Below are 22,116 nucleotides of genomic sequence, written 5' to 3'. Positions count from 1 at the left end.
GTCACGTCCTGGCCTTAGTATTCCTTGTTTTCTTTATGTTTTTTTAGTTAGGTCAGGGTGTGACATGGGGAATGTATGTGTTTTTGTAGTGTCTAGTGTAGTTGTCTAGTTATGTCTATGGCTGCCTAGATTGGTTCTCAATTAGAGGCAGCTGTGGTTCATTGTCTCTGATTGAGAGCCATATTTAAGGCAGTCATAGGCATAGGGGTTTTGTGGGTAATTTGTCTGTGTCTATGTTCTATGTTGCATGTGTGCACTTAGTTCATTTATATAGCTTCACGTTCGTCTATTTGTTGTTTTGTTTAGTTTTTCTTCTTAATAATAAAGAGAAGATGTATTTTTCACACGCTGCGCCTTGGTCCACTCTCTCACCCTTAGACAGCCGTGACACATACAATCAATTTGACTTAGTTTTTTACCAATCTAACCAGCCTACATAACAGCATAATGGTAATAATGAATTTGAAGGATATAGCTCCATTGATAAACTGGGTAAATCAACATGTAGCCTAAGCCTATTCACAATACAGGTGAATGCATATTCAATAAGTGTGTGTGCATGCATTGAGTTATTGAGCTTGTTTTGGCTACAGATGAAAAACAATATGTTTCTCTTCCATTTGGGACTTATTTTATTACATTTCTTGCTGTCTCTTTTAGACCCATGACGTCATTCACAGACACAGGCAGTTCGAGGCTGGAGCAAAGATGAGGAGAGATGTGAGGCGAAAGTTAATTAATCAGCTTTGAAATCAGCAATATTTTGCTCAAAGGTTTGCAAAAAAGTACTATGGTAGTGAATTGATGTTAGCTTCACTTGTAAGCTAGCAATGAAAAGTTAGCCTACAAAGCTGGAAGCTACCGGCATCTTCTTGCATTGTAAAGTGTTCTAGCCTGTAATGGACATTGTCATGCGACCAGTAATTAACAGTTGAAACATTTCTACATGCCGTGTTGCATTATTCAATTATGTTAACTTCTGTGCAGCATAATAAGTGGTGATGCAGCCCAGACTCCCAGTGAAAGCAGTGTTTCCTCAGGACAGGCTACAGCTAGCAATGAGGAAGTGGAGCAGGCATGATGAGAGAGACTGGGGGAGAGAGACTGGGGGAGAGAGACTGGGGGAGAGAGACTGGGGGAGAGAGACTGGGGGAGAGAGACTGGGGGAGAGACTGGGGAAGAGACTGGAGAGACTGGGGGAGAGACTGGGGAAGAGACTGGAGAGAGACTGGGGGAGAGACTGGGGAAGAGACTGGAGAGAGACCGGGGAAGAGACTGGGGAAGAGACCGGGGAAGAGACTGGGGTAGAGACTGGGGTAGAGACTGGGGTAGAGACTGGGGTAGAGACTGGGGTAGAGACTGGGGAAGAGACTGGGGAAGAGACTGGGGAAGAGACTGGGGTAGAGACTGGGGTAGAAACTGGGGTAGAGACTGGGGTAGAGACTGGGGGAGAGACTGGGGAAGAGACTGGGGGAGAGACTGGAAAGTGATGAGAGACTGGGGAAGAGACTGGGGGAGAGACTGGAAAGTGATGAGAGACTGGGGAAGCAAGACTGGAGAGACACTAGAAAAAGATGAGGAGAGACTGGGGAGAGACTGGGGAGAGACTGGAGAGAGACTGGAGAGACAGAGACTGGAGAGAGAATGGGGATAGAATGAGGAGAGACTGGAGAGAGACTTGGGAGAGACTGGAGAGAGGAAGAGAGAGACTGGGGAGAGACTGGGGTAGAGACTGGGGAGAGACTGGAGAGAGACATTGCAGAGAGACTGGAGAGAAGAAGAGACTGGGTACACTATAACGAGAGGCTGGGTAAGGAGAGACTGGTTAAGGAGAGACTGGTTAAGGAGAGACGAGTTAAGGAGAGACTGGTTAAGGAGAGACGGGTTAAGAAGAGACGGGTTAAGGAGAGGCTGATTAAGCAGAGGCTGGGTAAGGAGAGGCTGGTTAAGGAGAGGCTGGTTAAGGAGAGACTGGTTAAGGAGAGACTGGTTAAGGAGAGGCTGGTTAAGGAGAGACTGGTTAAGGAGAGGCTGGTTAAGGAGAGACGGGTTAAGGAGAGGCGGGTTAAGGAGAGGCGGGTTAAGGAGAGACGGGTTAAGGAGAGACGGGTTAAGGAGAGGCGGGTTAAGGAGAGACGGGTTAAGGAGAGACGGGTTAAGGAGAGACGGGTTAAGGAGAGACGGGTTAAGGAGAGACGAGTTAAGGAGAGACGAGTTAAGGAGAGACGGGTTAAGGAGAGACGGGTTAAGGAGAGAAGGGTTAAGGAGAGGCTGGTTAAGGAGAGACGGGTTAAGGAGAGGCTGGTTAAGGAGAGACGAGTTAAGGAGAGACGAGTTAAGGAGAGACGAGTTAAGGAGAGGCTGGTTAAGGAGAGGCTGGTTAAGGAGAGGCTGGTTAAGGAGAGACGAGTTAAGAAGAGACGTGTTAAGGAGAGACTGGTTAAGGAGAGACTGGTTAAGGAGAGGCTGGTTAAGGAGAGGCTGGTTAAGGAGAGACGGGTTAAGGAGAGACGGGTTAAGGAGAGGCTGGTTAAGGAGAGACGGGTTAAGGAGAGGCTGGTTAAGGAGAGACGGGTTAAGGAGAGGCTGGTTAAGGAGAGACGAGTTAAGGAGAGACGAGTTAAGGAGAGGCTGGTTAAGGAGAGGCTGGTTAAGGAGAGACGAGTTAAGAAGAGACGTGTTAAGGAGAGACTGGTTAAGGAGAGACTGGTTAAGGAGAGGCTGGTTAAGGAGAGGCTGGTTAAGGAGAGACGGGTTAAGGAGAGACGGGTTAAGGAGAGGCTGGTTAAGGAGAGACGAGTTAAGGAGAGGCTGGTTAAGGAGAGACGGGTTAAGGAGAGACGGGTTAAGGAGAGACGGGTTAAGGAGAGACGGGTTAAGGAGAGACGAGTTAAGGAGAGACGAGTTAAGGAGAGACGAGTTAAGGAGAGGCTGGTTAATGAGAGGCTGGTTAATGAGAGGCTGGTTAATTCGAGGCTGGTTAATTCGAGGCTGGTTAATTCGAGGCTGGGTAAGGAGAGGATGGTTAAGGAGTGGCTGGGTATGAGAGACTGGATAGATGATTGGGAGCCCAGAACCATAGTCATAAAAGGCAGCCCCGCTACAAAAGCATTGATTCTCTGAACAATTGCTGCATGACAGAAATGATGATCATTGCAGAACTCAACTACTGCGTTTCACTAAAGAGAGAAACAGAGGGAGTGAGAGAAAGGGAGATGGGGGGAGAAGAAATCATTCCTTCCTGGGACTGGAATTACAGTATAGTGACATGACAAGAAAAGAGATGGAAAGGGGAAAAGAAAGAGGAAATGTTCAAAAGTTTCAGATATTCTGTCCAACTGTTCTAGGTCACCCATAAGTTGGTTGATATCACTTTTACCCCTAGGCCAGTGCTCCTCATTGGGTAGTGGGTGTTCCACACTGACAGTGGATGAAGTGAGTTCCCCCCTTTCAATGTAAAGCAATTTGTCATTTTGAACAAAAACGTATATTCAAACCTGCCCGACACCAAGATTACCAACAGAAACCAATTGGAGCCACATTTCCTAGATGGAATGACCCAGCACCTCAATCAGCACCTCAATCAGCACCTCAATCAGCACCTCAATCAGAGCAACCTGGAAACAGTGTCCTTAAACAGACTATGACATTAAATCTCAAACTGATCAAACTGTACTATCTGTTAAATGTAAATGTAATATCTATGGGGGTAATGCGTATCTATTATTGATTATCTATGGGAGACCTGCAGATCTACACCACACCTCATTCCAGGGGCACCACTTTGGTTTTAGAAATGGGGGGACATAATGTTTTTTTTATATAACAAAAATGTATCCAGTCGGATAAACACTCCAAACAGCCTACCTGACCGCTCGGAGGCGTCCACATGGTCCTAAAGCTCACCGTTGCCTTATTTTCTATCACGTTCCAATGATACAACTGGAGGGGACTAAAATGCAATTTCAGAATACGGGGGGGGGGGGACCTCCCCAGTGAAAGTTGCGCCCCTGCCGGATTCAACTAGTTGATTAGTACTATAGACAAACTGTAGCAGGCCCAACACTCACTGTTAAATCACAGAGTCAATGGGTTGAGTTGACATGGATCCTTATCTTACTGGGTCTCACCAATACACCAGCGTAGTAGCATGGATTTGACCTTTCTGCATAAAACATTGATCAACACACAATTGAGAAGCAGTTTAGTGAGTGACAATAAATCAAACAGCTCTCAATGTGGAGGACTTCTATATGTGCTACAAGTTTATCCAGCTAGCTCACGGTCTACAAGTCTATCCAGCTAGCTCACAGTCTACAAGTCTATCAGCTAGCTCACGGTCTACAAGTCTATCAGCTAGCTCACAGTCTACAAGTCTATACAACTAGCTCACGGTCTACAAGTCTATCCAGCTAGCTCACGGTCTACAAGTCTATCCAGCTAGCTCACGGTCTACAAGTCTATCCAGCTAGCTCACGGTCTACAAGTCTATCCAGCTAGCTCACAGTCTACAAGTCAATCCAGCTAGCTCACAGTCTACAAGTCTATCCAGCTAGCTCACAGTCTTCAAGTCTATCCAGCTAGCTCACAGTCTACAAGTCTATCCAGCTAGCTCACGGTCTACAAGTCTATCCAGCTAGCTCACAGTCTACAAGTCTATCCAGCTAGCTCCCAGTCTACAAGTCTATCCAGCTAGCTCACGGTCTACAAGTCTATCCAGCTAGCTCACAGTCTACAAGTCTATCAGCTAGCTCACGGTCTACAAGTCTATCCAGCTAGCTCACAGTCTACACGTCTATCAGCTAGCTCACAGTCTACAAGTCTATCCAACTAGCTCACGGTCGACAAGTCTATCCAGCTAGCTCACGGTCTACAAGTCTATCCAGCTAGCTCACGGTCTACAAGTCAATCCAGCTAGCTCACGGTCTACAAGTCAATCCAGCTAGCTCACAGTCTACAAGTCTATCCAGCTAGCTCACAGTCTACAAGTCTATCCAGCTAGCTCACGGTCTACAAGTCTATCCAGCTAGCTCACGGTCTACAAGTCTATCCAGCTAGCTCACAGTCTACAAGTCAATCCAGCTAGCTCACAGTCTACAAGTCTATCCAGCTAGCTCACAGTCTACAAGTCTATCCAGCTAGCTCACAGTCTACAAGTCTATCCAGCTAGCTCACAGTCTACAAGTCTATCCAGCTAGCTCACAGTCTACAAGTCAATCCAGCTAGCTCACAGTCTACAAGTCTATCCAGCTAGCTCACGGTCTACAAGTCTATCCAGCTAGCTCACGGTCTACAAGTCTATCCAGCTAGCTCACAGTCTACAAGTCTATCCAGCTAGCTCCCAGTCTACAAGTCTATCCAACTAGCTCACAGTCTACAAGTCTATCCAGCTAGCTCACAGTCTACAAGTCTATCAAACTAGCTCACAGTCTACAAGTCTATCCAGCTAGCTCACAGTCTACAAGTCTATCCAACTAGCTCACAGTCTACAAGTCTATCCAACTAGCTCACAGTCTACAAGTCTATCCAGCTAGCTCACAGTCTACAAGTCTATCCAACTAGCTCACAGTCTACAAGTCTATCCAACTAGCTCACAGTCTACAAGTCTATCCAACTAGCTCACAGTCTACAAGTCTATCCAACTAGCTCACAGTCTACAAGTCTATCCAACTAGCTCACAGTCTACAAGTCTATCCAACTAGCTCACAGTCTACAAGTCTATCCAACTAGCTCACAGTCTACAAGTCTATCCAGCTAGCTCACACCCTCCCCCAAATTATTATTATAACTTTTTTTTAAAGGACCTCAGTCCGGCTTTACACTTCCTCTTTAAGGTTGTAATAGTGGAAAGGTACAATTTCAAATTCAGTAGTGCATCATCAGTTCCTCTTGTCGTGTTAGTCATAGCATAACTTAGCGAGCTATTTATAACACACACTGTTCCCCAATGCTGGAAGGGGGGCCCAGAGTGAAAAACTTTGGGAAACCCTGTTCTATCTTACAGGGCTGCTTTAAGACAGGGTGTTTGGAACAGACTGCAGTCCTAATATTCTGGGGGAAATGAATCAGGAGAAAGTAATTATGCTATAAATTATGACCACCATATAAATCTCTATATTGCAGTGGATTCTGAATGTATCAGCCCAACAACTTGGACTACGTTATTACATCAAGAGGTCAGACAAATGCAATGGCATGGTTCCTGACAGTGCTGCAGCTGCAGTAGATGACTACATGCATGGAAGAGCAAGGCCCCTCTGGACAGTCACACACATCATCACAGAACAACAACCAATACAGAGAGCATGTCTGAGGGGGATGCTGTGGGGTCAGGAGAAAACAGAGCTGCAGAAAGAACCATAGCAATACAATGGACAGAATGGCCTTACAGTTCAGCTCCAAAATCCCCCATGATTCTTCCCGCTCCAGCCAACATAGTGGAATAACATAATTTTCCACTGTAGCAGGTGTAGAAATAGGTTACTGGGAATGGTGGTGAATTCTGAGAGATGGCGTGATATAATTGTCAAGTAATCCGACATTTCAAATGGTATAGGGTTCGCAGTCCAAATGTAGTCGAACATTGCTTGAAATTGAATGCCTGTTAATTCTAAGAATTGAACAGATGACTAGCAGAGCTGCATCAGAGAGAGAGAGAGAGAGAGAGAGAGAGAGAGAGAGAGAGAGAGAGAGAGAGAGAGAGAGAGAGAGAGAGAGAGAGAGAGAGAGAGAGAGAGAGAGAGAGAGAGAGAGAGAGAGAGAGAGAGAGAGAGAGAGAGAGAGAAAGAGAGGCCTATGTTGGTGACAACTGAGCAAATGGCCATTTATAGAGAAATAATACAAATACTTATGAGCTACATGTCATTCCAAAGATGCTGTTCTGCACTCTGGACACTCAAACACACACTAATGTGAAATAGCACTTGGGCACACTATTCCACCTCAGCTTTCATTATCCTATGGAGAATTAATGATTGAACAACCTATGTATGGATCTAAGAGAAAAAAGGCATGTGTGGTGGTCCTCTAAGGAGAAGAGGCAGAGGCCTCAAAACAAGATGGTCACAAATGACATGCCCATAAGATCCTGCGGTGCATTTAGACTACAGCATGAAACTAATATAGGCTTCCATAGTAATTGGCGCGCTTGAGCATTCAGGCAGAGATAGACCGTGTGAAGGATGGATGATATGAAAGCAATGCCACACAGACACATATTCGATACAGCACGACAGACAGAGCCGCGACGGAGAGCATGGAGAGACTGAAATACAGCGATACGGACCGCAGTGCATTCATTAATACAGTATACACATCACACTGACTGCACTGACTCCACCGTGGAAAATGGACGCCTAGTGTTACGCGACCGACCGACCGGCATAGTGCGTGAGAACTCGTTTGACTGAGGATCAAAGACACATTCACACACTATGACCTCAAACACAGTGAAAATGTGCAGGACATTCTCATACACGCATATTAAACACCTGTATAAACGGATGTGTATGGATGCGCTGTCGCCCGCGCTCAAACGCGATATGGGGATATGTAGTTGCATTCGAAGCATCATTTCTGCTCTTGTATTGTAATTTGCAGAACAAGGGCACATTAATTTGACGTTTAATTGTATACATTCATGGTCTATTACTGTTTTAAACTGACACACACAGACGACGAGTGAGTTGCGAGCAGTGAAACGAATTGGCAGGAGAATGTAGCTTGCAAATAGCCATCAATTGATTGGTTTTTCGTTAAACCAAATACAAGCACTTAAACATTGACCAATATTATAACCTATTACAAGCCCCGAATGTAAATTATCTTATAGACAAGTCTTACCTGCAGGCTTTCTATTTCAGAAGCTTATTCGAAGACCGTCGCACTCCCAAAGAGAGGAAAAGGAGATGGAGAGAAAAAGAGAGAGAGGGGGTGGACGACAAATAACGGCCTCGAAATAACAAACAGGGGGGTAATAAGACAAAATTACGTGAAAAAAATACCGTGTAAGAAACTGTATGTCATTTCTCTACTAAACATAACTCAGCCATATAATGAAATGGTTTTAACAGATATATAGCAGATACACAGACACATCAGTGAAACACGAATTTGTCTACAGTAGATGTAGCATTGGCGTGTGTGTACTCCGTGAGAATGCGTCTCCCCCTCCCCTCTAGTTGCACGAGTGCTAGCTCGCTCTGTCTGCCCGTCGGTTCCTCTATCTATCTCTCACACCGAGCCCTCAACATAAGCAACTTGTCGCATCCGACTGAACTCTTCAGTGATGTGAACGGATAAGCTTGGCTACTCGAAAATCAGAATAAGCTGGCTATTCATTTGCTGTTGTGCATGTAGGCTACAACAGGGCTCTTCTGTTTGGGGCAACACAGATGCTAAAACCACCGTCTTTTGGCAATCATCATTTTTCTACATGTGGTTATTGGAGCGTGTGTGTACGTGCGTCAGTTACGTGCACGCCTAAATAGCATGCTAGCCATGACCAAGTTAAGAGTGTTATTGATGTCGATATTTTGTTGAAGGTCGGCAGGATGGAGATTCATCAATCGGGATTGTTTTTATATTTTCATACAACAGAATATGATGGCCATTTTCACCGCTTTCTAAAGAAATGCAGGGTTGTGAGCATTGCGGTAGCACAGTTCCGCAGAGAGAGAGAGAGGGAGAGATGCCACGCATAATTGTGTAAAGGGGAGGGGGTAGAAACGGTAACGGTAGACTATTTTTGGTAAGATTGTGACTCGAGACCACAGAAGGAAAAATGTCCTGTTTTCCCGCGCCTAATAATAATTATGTCATCATCTCCTTGACTCAAATACACACTGCTGCTGGAAATACTGTCATCTTCTGAGGCATGATTCAACAACGGCTGGTTTGTAGGTTGACATATAGACAGTGGTTCCTGTACACCGCCACTATTCTAATTCAGTGCGTGTGTATTTGTGTGTGAACCAGGCGACCAGAGGACTGACTGAATGATGACCTTCAATGGCTTTAAAATGGCTTTACCCTTCCCCTTCCTCCCTTCCTCTCTCTTCATCACCCTCTCTATCTTACACACACACATATATACACGCACTCACACACACACGCACGGAAAAAGGGGAGCAGAAGTTCTGAAGAGAGCTAATGCAGAGTGACAGGTCTTTCATGCAGTAATGGTGATGGTGAAAAGAGAGATTCACTCAACCCCATACTGCTACACACACACACACACACACACACACACACACACACACACACACACACACACACACACACACACACACACACACACACACACACACACACACACACACACACACACACACACACACACAGACACACACACACACAGACACACACGCACACACACACACACACACACACACACACACACACACACACAGAGAGAGAGAGAGAGAGCTGACATCACAGAAGCACATGTTTAGAAATATGTGCTCACAAAGGCTATAATAGCACACGTTCACATCACACCAATATTCACACACAATAAATCCTAGCGCTTACTGCTGTGTGATAGAAAATCCTTGAAGTTAAACAGCACAGACATTTTATATTTATATATGTATATTGATTGTTGGCTTTTGTGTTGTCCATTTGACCTGCATCATTTCCTTCACACACACACAGTACTAATCAATCAGACTGTGGCCTGTACCACGATAGGGGAGAGGCTAGTTTTTTAATTCACCGCTTAGTGACCTACACTGCAATGCAGTGCACGTACCTGCAGCTAATGCCTAAAATTAACCTTCAATTTGACGTTTGGTTTGATTTTGAAATTTGATGTTTGAGGAACATGGATGAACGTCTAATTCTGATGTGAGTCTGTGAGAGATAGTTGACACACACACACACACAGACAAATGCAAATTACCCGATGTTGTGTTGTATTCTTGTTGTGACTCACTGAGCTAAAGCCTAGGCATCAGATTAGGAAGCTAACGTGAGTCTCCAGGTATCAAGCAAGCATAGGCTGGTGAAGCAGCTCGGTTACCCTCACACACTATTTACCCAGTGATCCACAGTGTGTATGCCATGCATTATAATAAAGGCCTGCAGTATTTCAACCCTGCACCAATCCCCACCTTCAGAGTCGACTGCTCTGAATCACACACACGCACGCACACACACACACACACACATAGGTTCCAAAGGGACTGTATCAATGCATGCCAATATGAGTGAAATCCAACCCAGAGACTTTTATTGTTACACCTCCAATAACACTGACGTCATCACAATCACAATCAGTATGGGATCAGTTTAATCAAGATTCTACAGTATTATTTCCATGGAATTAGTTGAAGCTATTGACAATCTCTTTTCTTTGACGGTGCATCAAGGAGAAAAAAGGTACTGTCTTTACAAAGATCATTATGTGCTAGAAGAGTAACACTGTATAGGCACACCTAAGTTTGCAAAATTCCAGGAACTTCAAAAAAATTCCTGGTTTTCCAGAAATGATTTTTTAAGGATTTCCTGCTTATTCCATGAATCTTCCAACCAGGATTTCAGGAAAACCAGGGAATTTATTGAAAGTTTGTGAAATTTTGCAACATTAGGCCCACCTACACCCTCTGATGAAATAGCAGAGAGAAAAATACTTGGGGATGAGGGAACAGGGGAGAAGAATTTGGCGAGAGAAGAATGGGACCGAGGAAAAAGATAAACAAAATTGTCTCTACAAATTCTCTATTAAAATGTAATGATCATAATGGAGTGAATGATTGTAAAAGAAGACTGAATGGCAGGAGGAAAGAACAGTCACAGAAGCCCCGTTTATACTTGGTTCTAACTTGCATCCTTTGTCCTAGTCTTGTCCACATTCTGATTGTGCCCACATTTGTAGACAGGTGTAGACAAAACAAAAGACCCATTGTGATCTGATTGTGATCAGATCATCATGCCCACCTCCGGAAGTAGTCAGAAATACATTGTGGGCTCCCGAGTGGCGCAGCGGTCTAAGGCACTGCATCTCAGTGCTAGAGGCGTCACTACAGACCCTGGTTAGATTCCAGGCTGGATCACAATCTGCTGTGATTGGGAGTTCCAAAGGGCGGCGCACAATTGGCCCAGCGTCGTTCGGGTTTACCCGGGGTCTTACAATAAATAAATAAATGTAATTTTGAAAGAATAGCTGTGTAATAATTTGCATAAAGGAAGGGACCAGGAAATCTGGTCACAATAACATACACCGTGGGCTGATAACAGACCCATTTTAATGCCATGTATAGACACATTTCTGGAAATATGTTCACAATACAAACACAGTGGCTGATAACAGACCCATTTTAATGCCATGTATAGACACATTTCTGGAAATATGTTCACAATACAAACACAGTGGCTGATAACAGACCCATTTTAATGCCATGTATAGACACATTTCTGGAAATATGTTCACAATACAAACACAGTGGCTGATAACAGACCCATTTTAATGCCATGTATAGACACATTTCTGGAAAAATGGGCACAATCAGAATGTAGAAAAGATCAGGACAAAGGACCCATGTTAGCAACAGGTATAAACAGGGGTAGAGAGGAAGACAGTAAGAGTGAGGGCAGAGGGTTTAATAGTAAGAGATAATTACTACATCAATCAATATTTAATCACTGACATTTTGTTTTTACCTAGTGCTTTGAGCAAATGGTATGAAAAGTGATTCATATAAAAAGTTATTATTAGGTCTACTATTTAATACATAAAGACAGGCTTATGAAAACCAGCAAATATGGAAAAGGTTGATGGAAAATGTTGTCATCAATATTGAGCATCTCTGCTGACCATCATCCAAGCCATAGAAAAGGAAAGCATTAACAGAGTTTGACCTCAACCAAACCTTGACCAAAGTTACAGTGAAGGGGGTCAAAATGGTTACTCCTTTCTCTCCCTCTCTCAGCCTTATACTCACTCCTTTCTCCCTGTCTCAGCCTTATACTCACTCCTTTCTCTCCCTCTCTCAGCCTTATACTCACTCCTTTCTCCCTCTCTCAGCCTTATACTCACTCCTTTCTCTCTCTCTCTCAGCTGTATACTCACTCCTTTCTCTCTCTCTCAGCTGTATACTCACTCCTTTCTCTCTCTCTCTCAGCCGTATACTCACTCCTTTCTCTCCCTCTCTCAGCTGTATACCCACTCCTTTCTCTCTCTCTCTCAGCCGTATACTCACTCCTTTCTCTACGTCTCTCAGCCTTATACTCACTCCTTTCTCTCCCTCTCTCAGCCTTATACTCACTCCTTTCTCCCTCTCTCAGCCTTATACTCACTCCTTTCTCTCCCTCTCTCAGCTGTATACTCACTCCTTTCTCTCCCTCTCTCAGCTGTATACCCACTCCTTTCTCTCCCTCTCTCAGCCTTATACTTACTCCTTTCTCCCTCTCTCTCAGCCGTATACTCACTCCTTTCTCTCCCTTTCTCAGCTGTATACTCACTCCTGTCTCTCCCTCTCTCAGCCTTATACTCACTCCTTTCTCTCTCTCTCTCTCAGCTGTATACTCACTCCTTTCTCTCCCTCTCAGCCATATACTCACTCCTTTCTCCCTCTCTCTCAGCCGTATACTCACTCCTTTCTTTCCCTCTCTCAGCTGTATACTCACTCCCTTCTCTCCCTCTCTCAGCTGTATACTCACTCCTTTCTCTCCCTCTCTCAGCCTTATACTCACTCCTTTCTCTCCCTCTCAGCCATATACTCACTCCTTTCTCTCCCTCTCAGCCATATACTCACTCCTTTCTCCCTCTCTCTCAGCCGTATACTCACTCCTTTCTCTCCCTCTCTCAGCTGTATACTCACTCCTTTCTCTCCCTATCAGCCGTATACTCACTCCTTTCTCTCCCTCTCTCAGCTGTATACTCACTCCTGTCTCTCCCTCTCTCAGCCTTATACTCACTCCTTTCTCTCCCTCTCTCAGCTGTATACTCACTCCTTTCTCTCCCTCTCTCAGCCTTATACTCACTCCTTTCTCTCCCTCTCAGCCATATACTCACTCCTTTCTCTCCCTCTCAGCCATATACTCACTCCTTTCTCCCTCTCTCTCAGCCGTATACTCACTCCTTTCTCTCCCTCTCTCAGCTGTATACTCACTCCTTTCTCTCCCTATCAGCCATATACTCACTCCTTTCTCTCCCTCTCTCAGCTGTATACTCACTCCTTTCTCTCCCCCTCTCAGCCATATACTCACTCCTTTCTCTCCCTCTCTCAGCTGTATACTCACTCCTTTCTCTCCCTATCAGCCATATACTCACTCCTTTCTCTCCCTCTCTCAGCTGTATACTCACTCCTTTCTCTCTCTCTCAGCCATATACTCACTCCTTTCTCTCCCTCTCTCAGCTGTATACTCACTCCTTTCTCTCCCTCTCTCAGCTGTATACTCACTCCTTTCTCTCCCTATCAGCCATATACTCACTCCTTTCTCTCTCTCTCTCAGCTGTATACTCACTCCTTTCTCTCCCTCTCTCAGTTGTATACTCACTCCTTTCTCTCCCTCTCTCAGCTGTATACTCACTCCTTTCTCTCCCTCGCTCAGCTGTATACTCACTCCTTTCTCTCCCTCTCTCAGCTGTATACTCACTCCTGTCTCTCCCTCTCTCAGCCTTATACTCACTCCTTTCTCTCCCTCTCTCAGTTGTATACTCACTCCTTTCTCTCCCTCTCTCAGTTGTATACTCACTCCTTTCTCTCCCTATCAGCCATATACTCACTCCTTTCTCTCCCTCTCTCAGCTGTATACTCACTCCTTTCTCTCTCTCTCAGCCATATACTCACTCCTTTCTCTCCCTCTCTCAGCTGTATACTCACTCCTTTCTCTCTCTCTCTCAGCTGTATACTCACTCCTTTCTCTCCCTCTCTCAGCCATATACTCACTCCTTTCTCTCTCTCTCAGCTGTATACTCACTCCTTTCTCTCCCTCTCTCAGCCTTATACTCACTCTTTTTTCTCTCTCTCTCAGCTGTATACTCACTCCTTTCTCTCCCTCTCTCAGCTGTATACTCACTCCTTTCTCTCTCTCTCTCAGCTGTATACTCACTCCTTTCTCTCCCTCTCTCAGCTGTATACTCACTCCTTTCTCTCCCTCTCTCAGTTGTATACTCACTCCTTTCTCTCCCTCTCTCAGTTGTATACTCACTCCTTTCTCTCCCTCTCTCAGTTGTGTACCCACTCCTTTCTCTCTCTCTCTCAGCTGTATACTCACTCCTTTCTCTCCCTCTCTTAGCTGTATACTCACTCCTTTCTCTCCCTCTCTCAGTTGTGTACCCACTCCTTTCTCTCTCTCTCTCAGCTGTATACTCACTCCTTTCTCTCACTCTCTCAGTTGTATACTCACTCCTTTCTCTCACTCTCTCAGTTGTATACTCACTCCTTTCTCTCCCTCTCTTAGCTGTATACTCACTCCTTTCTCTCCCTCTCTTAGCTGTATACTCACTCCTTTCTCCCCCTCTCTCAGTTGTGTACCCACTCCTTTCTCTCTCTCTCTCAGCTGTATACTCACTCCTTTCTCTCACTCTCTCAGTTGTATACTCACTCCTTTCTCTCCCTCTCTCAGCCTTATACTCACTCCTTTCTCTCTCTCTCAGCTGTATACTCACTCCTTTCTCTCCCTCTCTTAGCTGTATACTCACTCCTTTCTCTCCCTCTCTCAGTTGTGTACCCACTCCTTTCTCTCTCTCTCTCAGCTGTATACTCACTCCTTTCTCTCTCTCTCTCGGCCTTATACTCATTCCTTTCTCTCCCTTTATCAGCTGTATACTCACTCATTTCTCTCCCTCTCTCAGCCTTATACTCACTCCTTTCTCCCTCTCTCAGTTGTATACTCACTCCTTTCTCTCCCTCTCTCAGCCTTATACTCACTCCTTTCTCTCCCTCTCAGTTGTATACTCACTCCTTTCTCTCCCTCTCTCAGCCTTATACTCACTCCTTTCTCTCCCTCTCAGTTGTATACTCACTCCTTTCTCTCTCTCTCTCAGTTGTATACTCACTCCTTTCTCTCTCTCTCTCAGTTGTGTACCCACTCCTTTCTCTCCCTCTCAGTTGTATACTCACTCCTTTCTCTCTCTCTCTCAGTTGTATACCCACTCCTTTCTTTCCCTCGCTCAGCTGTATAACCCCCCCCTCCTCTCCTCTATCTGTTCTTAGAGATATAGAACAGGAACAAACAGTATGATGGGTGTATACTATGCTATTGCTTTCTCCTGTTCAGTTCTTTCACATCGTACCAAACTCATGAAACATCCCACTGGGCAAAAACTGGTTGAATTAACATTGTTTCCACGTCATTTCAACCCCACAATTCAATATGATGACGTTGACTCAACGTAGAAAACTGACTGGATTTGAGAAAAGTCATTAACACAAGGGAATTATGTATTTTTTTGACCCACCTAAATCCAATGTCAGGGTGACATTTTTGGTTGATTTCAGTTCTGACTCTGTCACACTGTGTCAATTTACAGCAATTCAACAATATACAATAGTTGCGTATATTAGCAAAAATATGTACATCATCAAGATAAAAATGTATTGTCTTTAAAATATAATTCCACTCACTCCCCTGGTCACATATTCAGACTTAAGTGACAGTAGAAGTCAGAAGTTTACATGCACCTTAGCCAAATGCATTTAAACTCAGTTTTTCACAATTCCTGACATTCAATCCTAATAAAAAGTCCCTGTTTTAGGTCAGTTAGGATCACCACTTAATTTTAACAATGTGAAATGTCAGAATAATAGTAGAGAGAATGATTGATTTCAGCTTTTTTTTCTTTCATCACATTCCCAGTGGGTCAGAAGTTTACATACACCCAATTAGTATTTGGTAGCATTATTTAAATGTTGGTAGCAACCTTTAAATTTGTTAACTTGGGTCAAATGTTTCAGGTAGCCTTCCACAAGCTTCCCACAATACGTTGGGTGAATTTTAGCCCATTCCTCCTGACAGAGCTGGTGTAACTGAGTCAGGCCTCTGTTCTCACACGCATTTTCAGTTCTGCCCACAAATGTTCTATAGGATTGAGGTCAGGGCTTTGTGATGGCCACGCCATACCTTGACTTTGTTGTCCTTAAGCCATTTTGCCACAACTTTGGAATTATGCTTGGGGTCATTGTTATGCTTGGGGTCAAAGACCCATTTGCGACCAAGCTTTAACTTCCTGACTGATGTCTTGAGATGTTGCTTCAATATATCCACATAATTGTCCTGCCTCATGTTGCCATCTATTTTGTGAAGTACACCAGTCCCTCCTGCAGCAATGCACCCCCACAACATGATGCTGCCACCCCCGTGCTTCACGGTTGGGACATTTCTCCAAAAAGTACGATCTTTGTCCCCATGTGCAGTTGCAAAACGTAGTCTGGCTTTTTTTTCGCGGTTTTGGAGCAGTGGCTTCTTCCTTGTTGAGCAGCCTTTCAGGTTAGTCAATATAGGACTCGTTTTACTGTGGATAGATACTTTTGTACCTGTTTCCTCCATCATCTTCACAAGGTCCTTTGCTGTTGTTCTGGGATTGATTTTCACTTTTCGCACTAAAGTACGTTAATCTCTAGGAGACAGAACGCATCTCCTTCCTGAGCGGTATGATGGCTGCGTGGTCCCATGGTGTTTATACTTGCGTACGTTTGTTTGTACAGATGAACGTGGTACCTTCAGACATGTGGAAACTGCTCCCAAGGATGAACCAGACGTGTGGAGGTCTACAATTGTTTTCTGATGTCTTGCCTGATTTCTTTAGATTTTTCCATGATGTCAAGCAAAGAGGCACTGAGTTTGAAGGTAGGCCTTGAAATATATCCACAGGTACACCTCCAATGGACTCAAATTATGTCAATTAGCCTATCAGAAGCTTCTAAAGCCATGACATCATTTTCTGGAATTTCCCAAGCTGTTTAAAGGCACAGTCAACTTAGTGTATGTAAACTTCTGACCCACTGGAGTTGTGATACAGTGAATTATAAGTGAAACAATCTGTCTGTAAACAATTGTTGGAAAAATCACTTGTGTCATGCACAAAGTAGATGTTCTAACCGACTTGCCAAAACTATAGTTTGTTAACAAGAAATTTGTGGAGTGGTTGAAAACTAGTTTTAATGACTCCAACCTAAGTGTATATAACTTCTGTCTTCAACTATAGATCTAAAATATTATATCTACATATACAGTGGAATTCTCCCCTGTAGATTTCAGAACATCATCACATTCATGTTAATGTGTAATGTTAATACATTTTAACCGACATTCATGTATTCTTACAGATATTCTAATATTGTTTTATAATTTTAACTCTAGTTATTATTATTATCATTACCATGAATAAGTATATGTATAAACCTATGCACATGTAAGTGTGTAGGAGGGAAAGACAGTGTTTAGCGTTGTCTCATGTGAATACAAATCCCTCGTTTCCGCAGAACTGCAGTAGGTTCAGGTTTAGCTGCAGCCTCCCTTTCTCACTGTCTCTCCCTCTCTCCCTTTCTTTCTCATTCTCCCTGTCTCTCCCTCTCTCCCTCTCTCTCATTCTCCCTGTCTCTCCCTCTCTCCCTTTCTCTCTCATTCTCCCTGTCTCTCCCTCTCTCCCTCTCTCTCATTCTCCCTGTCTCTCCCACTCTCCCCGTCTCTCTCATTCTCCCTCTCTCTCCCTCTCTCCCTGTCTCTCTCATTCTCCCTGTCTCCCTCTCTCCCTGTCTCTCCCTTTCTCCATCTCTCTCCCTCTCTCCCTGTCTCTCTCATTCTCCCTGTCTCCCTGTCTCCCTGTCTCTCCCTTTCTCCCTCTCTCTCCCTCTCTCCCTGTCTCTCTCATTCTCCCTCTCTCTCCCTCTCTCCCTGTCTCTCTCATTCTCCCTGTCTCCCTCTCTCCCTGTCTCTCCCTTTCTCCCTCTCTCTCCCTCTCTCCCTCTCTCTCATTCTCCTTGTCTCTCCCTCTCTCCCTCTCTCTCCCTCTCTCCCTGTTTCTCTCATTCTCCCTCTCTCTCCCTCTCTCCCTGTCTCTCTCATTCTCCCTGTCTCCCTCTCTCCCTGTCTCTCCCTTTCTCCCTCTCTCCCTGTCTCTCTCATTCTTCCTGTCTCTCCCTCTCTCCCTGTCTCTCTCATTCTCCCTGTCTCTCCCTCTCTCCCTGTCTCTCTCATTCTCTCTGTCTCTCTCATTCTCCCTGTCTCTCTCATTCTCCCTGTCTCTCTCATTCTCCCTGTCTCTCCCTCTCTCCCTGTCTCTCTCATTCTCCCTGTCTCGCCCTCTCTCCCTGTCTCTCTCATTCTCTCTCTCTCTCTCATTCTCCCTGTCTCTCTCATTCTCCCTGTCTCTCTCATTCTCTCTCTCTCTCTCATTCTCCCTGTCTCTCTCATTCTCCCTCTCTCATTCTCCCTCTCTCATTCTCCCTCTCTCATTCTCCCTCTCTCCCTCTCTCCCTGTCTCTCTCATTCTCCCTGTCTCTCTCATTCTCCATCTCTCTCATTCTCCGTCTCTCTCATTCTCCCTGTCTCTCCCTCTCTCCCTGTCTCTCTCATTCTCCCTGTCTCTCTCATTCTCCCTGTCTCTCTCATTCTCCCTCTCTCTCCCTCTCTCCCTCTCAGCCCTTTTTGTCACAGATTCTAACCTCTAAAGTCTTTCAAGAAATCACATACTTTCTTCTCTGTCACATTCTCTCCATCCCCCTCATCTCTCTATCCTTGACAACTCCTCCACCTCTCCTGAACCCGCTTTCTCTCTCTCTCTGCCCATCTCTCAGCTTTAAATACCAAATGTATGTTAACACTAATCCCTTAATCATTCTCCCTCTCCCTTTTCACACTTACTTCCTCCCTGTCCCTGTCCCTTGCGCTCCCTCTCTCTAACAGGGGGAGGCGCCCATGTGCATGTGTGTGTGGTAGTGAGGGGGGCCAGTGGAAGGGGGCATGGCCATGGCCTGGGAGTTACCGTGTGAGTGTTGGTGTTGGAGTGTGTGGGTGTTGTAGGCCCCAGACGGTGGGGGCAGCTGGTAGCTAGCTCCAGAGGAGGACCCAGACCCAGGGCCCATGTTGGACCCTATGCCCCCACCTTGATTGCCCTGCAGGGGGGTTTTGGTGGGCTGCGGGGGGGTCTGATTGATCTGGATGGAGATGTCGCTGGAGGCCCGGGAGTCACTACGGCCCCTCTTAGGAGGAGGCCAGGTCTCAGGGTGGAGGAACTGGCCGCTGTAGTCGCTGCACTCAGACAGACGGGGGCGGTAGAGGGCTGGGTGGGGGCGGTACATCTCCTCCTCAGCATAACGCTTCATAAACAGATAGACTGACATCACCCCAGCCCCCTGACAGGAGAGAGAGATAGAGAGAGGGAGAGTTATGCAGGGATCAAACGGTTTGAAAGGAAAGGGAACAAGTAGAGGGGGTACATCTAGTGGGGAGGAGGTGGAAAAGAAAGTGAGTTGAGGGGATAGTGAGCAATGGAGTAAGAGGAAGAGAGAGAGAGAGAGAGAGAGAGAGAGAGAGAGAGAGCGCGAGAGAGAGAGAGAGAGAGAGAGAGAGAGAGAGAGAGAGAGAGAGAGAGAGAGAGAGAGAGAGAGAGAGAGAGAGAGAGAGAGAGAGAGAGAGAGCGATGTGAGGAAAGAGGAGGAGTAGCAGGAGGAGGAGCAGGAGGAGTGGAGCACACTGAGCTGTCCATTGCACCACATTAGTACAGTAATGCTGACGATGTGAGAGAGACAGGGTGGGGGATGGGGGGATGGAGGGAGAGATGGGTGAAACGAGCAGAGAACATCACACAACACTGCAACACTAACACACACACACACACACACACACACACACACACACACACACACACACACACACACACACACACACACACACACACACACACACACACACACACACACACACACACACACACACACACACACACACACACACACACACACACACACACACACACACACATAACACACACACACACAGAGGGAGAGAGAAGACTACTGCACTGCTACAGTATGTCAACATACCCACTGACACCCCAGTCTATCCCCAGAATACTAATCCTCACTAGCTCATTGTGTATTCAGCAGTGTTCTCCTGTCTTCTCTGCAGCAAAGTACAACAACAGTCCACTCTTCATATATGCTATGTCTTAGAACTGTCATGAATGTTTGAACTAAACTAGACTATGCAGATGTACAGAGCAAGTACTGAAACAAAGACTGTACTTAAGTTAGGAGTGATGAACTGTACTGTACTTAAACAGAGTTTGCACTCATCTGATGGGCACATAAGGAGTGGGCACATCTCCCCCTGATTGGCTATGACAACAGAGAGAGAGATGGGGGGTAAAGAAGAGTAGCTCCTCTGAACTCTCCAGTCTGACAGGACCGGGGTAAAGAAGAGTTTCTCCTCTGAACTCTCCACTCTGACAGGACCGGGGTAAAGAAGAGTTTCTCCTCTGAACTCTCCACTCTGACAGGACGGGAGTGAAGAAGAGTTTCTCCTCTGAACTCTCCACTCTGACAGGACGGGAGTGAAGAAGAGTTTCTCCTCTGAACTCTCCACTCTGACAGGACGGGAGTGAAGAAGAGTTGCTCCTCTGAACTCTCCACTCTGACAGGACGGGGCTAAAGAAGGGTTTCTCCTCTGAACTCTCCACTCTGACAGGACGGGAGTGAAGAAGAGTTGCTCCTCTGAACTCTCCAGTCTGACAGGACGGGGGTAAAGAAGAGTTTCTCCTCTGAACTCTCCACTCTGACAGGACGGGGCTAAAGAAGAGTTTCTCCTCTGAACTCTCCACTCTGACAGGATGGGGGTAAAGAAGAGTTTCTCCTCTGAACTCTCCACTCTGACAGGACGGGAGTGAAGAAGGGTTTCTCCTATGAACTCTCCACTCTGACAGGACGGGGGTAAAGAAGAGTTTCTCCTCTGAACTCTCCACTCTGACAGGATAGGGGTAAAGAAGAGTTTCTCCTCTGAACTCTCCACTCTGACAGGACGGGGCTAAAGAAGGGTTTCTCCTCTGAACTCTCCACTCTGACAGGTAAGGGGGTAAAGAAGGGTTTCTCCTCTGAACTCTCCAATCTGACAGGACTGGGGTAAAGAAGAGTTGCTCCTCTGAACTCTCCACTCTGACAGGATGGGAGTAAAGAAGAGTTGCTCCTCTGAACTCTCCAATCTGACAGGACGGGGGAAAAGAAGAGTTTCTCCTCTGAACTCTCTACCCTGACAGGACGGGGGTAAAGAAGAGTTGCTCCTCTGAACTCTCCAGTCTGACAGGACCGGGGTAAAGAAGAGTTGCTCCTCTGAACTCTCCACTCTGACAGGACCGGGGTAAAGAAGAGTTGCTCCTCTGAACTCTCCACTCTGACAGGACAGGGGTAAAGAAGAGTTTCTCCTCTGAACTCTCCACTCTGACAGGATGGGGGTAAAGAAGAGTTGCTCCTCTGAACTCTCCACTCTGACAGCACGGGGGTAAAGAAGAGTTTCTCCCCAGAAATCTCCACTCTGACAGGACGGGGGTAAAGAAGAGTTGCTCCTCTGAACTCTCCAATCTGACAGGACCGGGGTAAAGAAGAGTTTCTCCTCTGAACTCTCCAATCTGACAGGACGGGGGAAAAGAAGAGTTTCTCCTCTGAACTCTCTACCCTGACAGGACGGGGGTAAAGAAGAGTTGCTCATCTGAACTCTCCAGTCTGACAGGACCGGGGTAAAGAAGAGTTGCTCCTCTGAACTCTCCACTCTGACAGGACCGGGGTAAAGAAGAGTTGCTCCTCTGAACTCTCCACTCTGACAGGACAGGGGTAAAGAAGAGTTTCTCCTCTGAACTCTCCACTCTGACAGGATGGGGGTAAAGAAGAGTTGCTCCTCTGAACTCTCCACTCTGACAGCACGGGGGTAAAGAAGAGTTTCTCCCCAGAAATCTCCACTCTGACAGGACGGGGGTAAAGAAGAGTTGCTCCGCTGAACTCTCCAATCTGACAGGACCGGGGTAAAGAAGAGTTTCTCCTCTGAACTCTCCAATCTGACAGGACCGGGGTAAAGAAGAGTTGCTTCTCTGAACTCTCCCCTCTGACAGGACAGGGGTAAAGAAGTGTTTCTCCTCCGAACTCTCCACTCTGACAGGACAGGGGTAAAGAAGAGTTTCTC

The 22,116-nt window shown here is 45.8% G+C and overlaps 2 protein-coding genes across 7 annotated transcripts in view; both read right to left on the bottom strand.

Moving 5' to 3' along the window:
- LOC129837812 (voltage-dependent calcium channel gamma-4 subunit-like) overlaps window positions 1–8,431 on the bottom strand; it is a 62,178-nt gene extending 53,747 nt beyond the window's left edge. For 3 of the 4 annotated variants that reach the window (XM_055904258.1, XM_055904259.1, XM_055904257.1), the window contains exon 1: window positions 7,843–8,429. The gene's annotated coding sequence lies outside the window, so the exon portion shown is untranslated. Of the gene's footprint in view, window positions 1–7,842 lie in introns of all 4 variants that reach the window. The other variant, XM_055904261.1, reaches the window with a different exon arrangement.
- Window positions 8,432–10,273: 1,842 nt separating this feature from the next.
- The window catches only part of LOC129838154 (voltage-dependent calcium channel gamma-7 subunit-like), a 46,248-nt gene continuing 34,405 nt past the window's right edge, over window positions 10,274–22,116 (bottom strand). For all 3 annotated transcript variants that reach the window (XM_055904912.1, XM_055904911.1, XM_055904913.1), the window contains one exon: window positions 10,274–19,301. In XM_055904912.1, the coding sequence (XP_055760887.1) occupies window positions 18,846–19,301 (456 nt within the window). In that variant the 3' untranslated portion in view covers window positions 10,274–18,845. The remainder of the gene's footprint in view (window positions 19,302–22,116) is intronic.

The sequence above is a fragment of the Salvelinus fontinalis genome, chromosome 38 (genome assembly GCF_029448725.1).
Source record: "Salvelinus fontinalis isolate EN_2023a chromosome 38, ASM2944872v1, whole genome shotgun sequence".
Classification (NCBI taxonomy): Eukaryota; Metazoa; Chordata; class Actinopteri; order Salmoniformes; family Salmonidae; genus Salvelinus; species Salvelinus fontinalis.
Note: the sequence above shows the minus strand (reverse complement) of the source record. Positions and strands in the feature narration are given on the sequence as shown.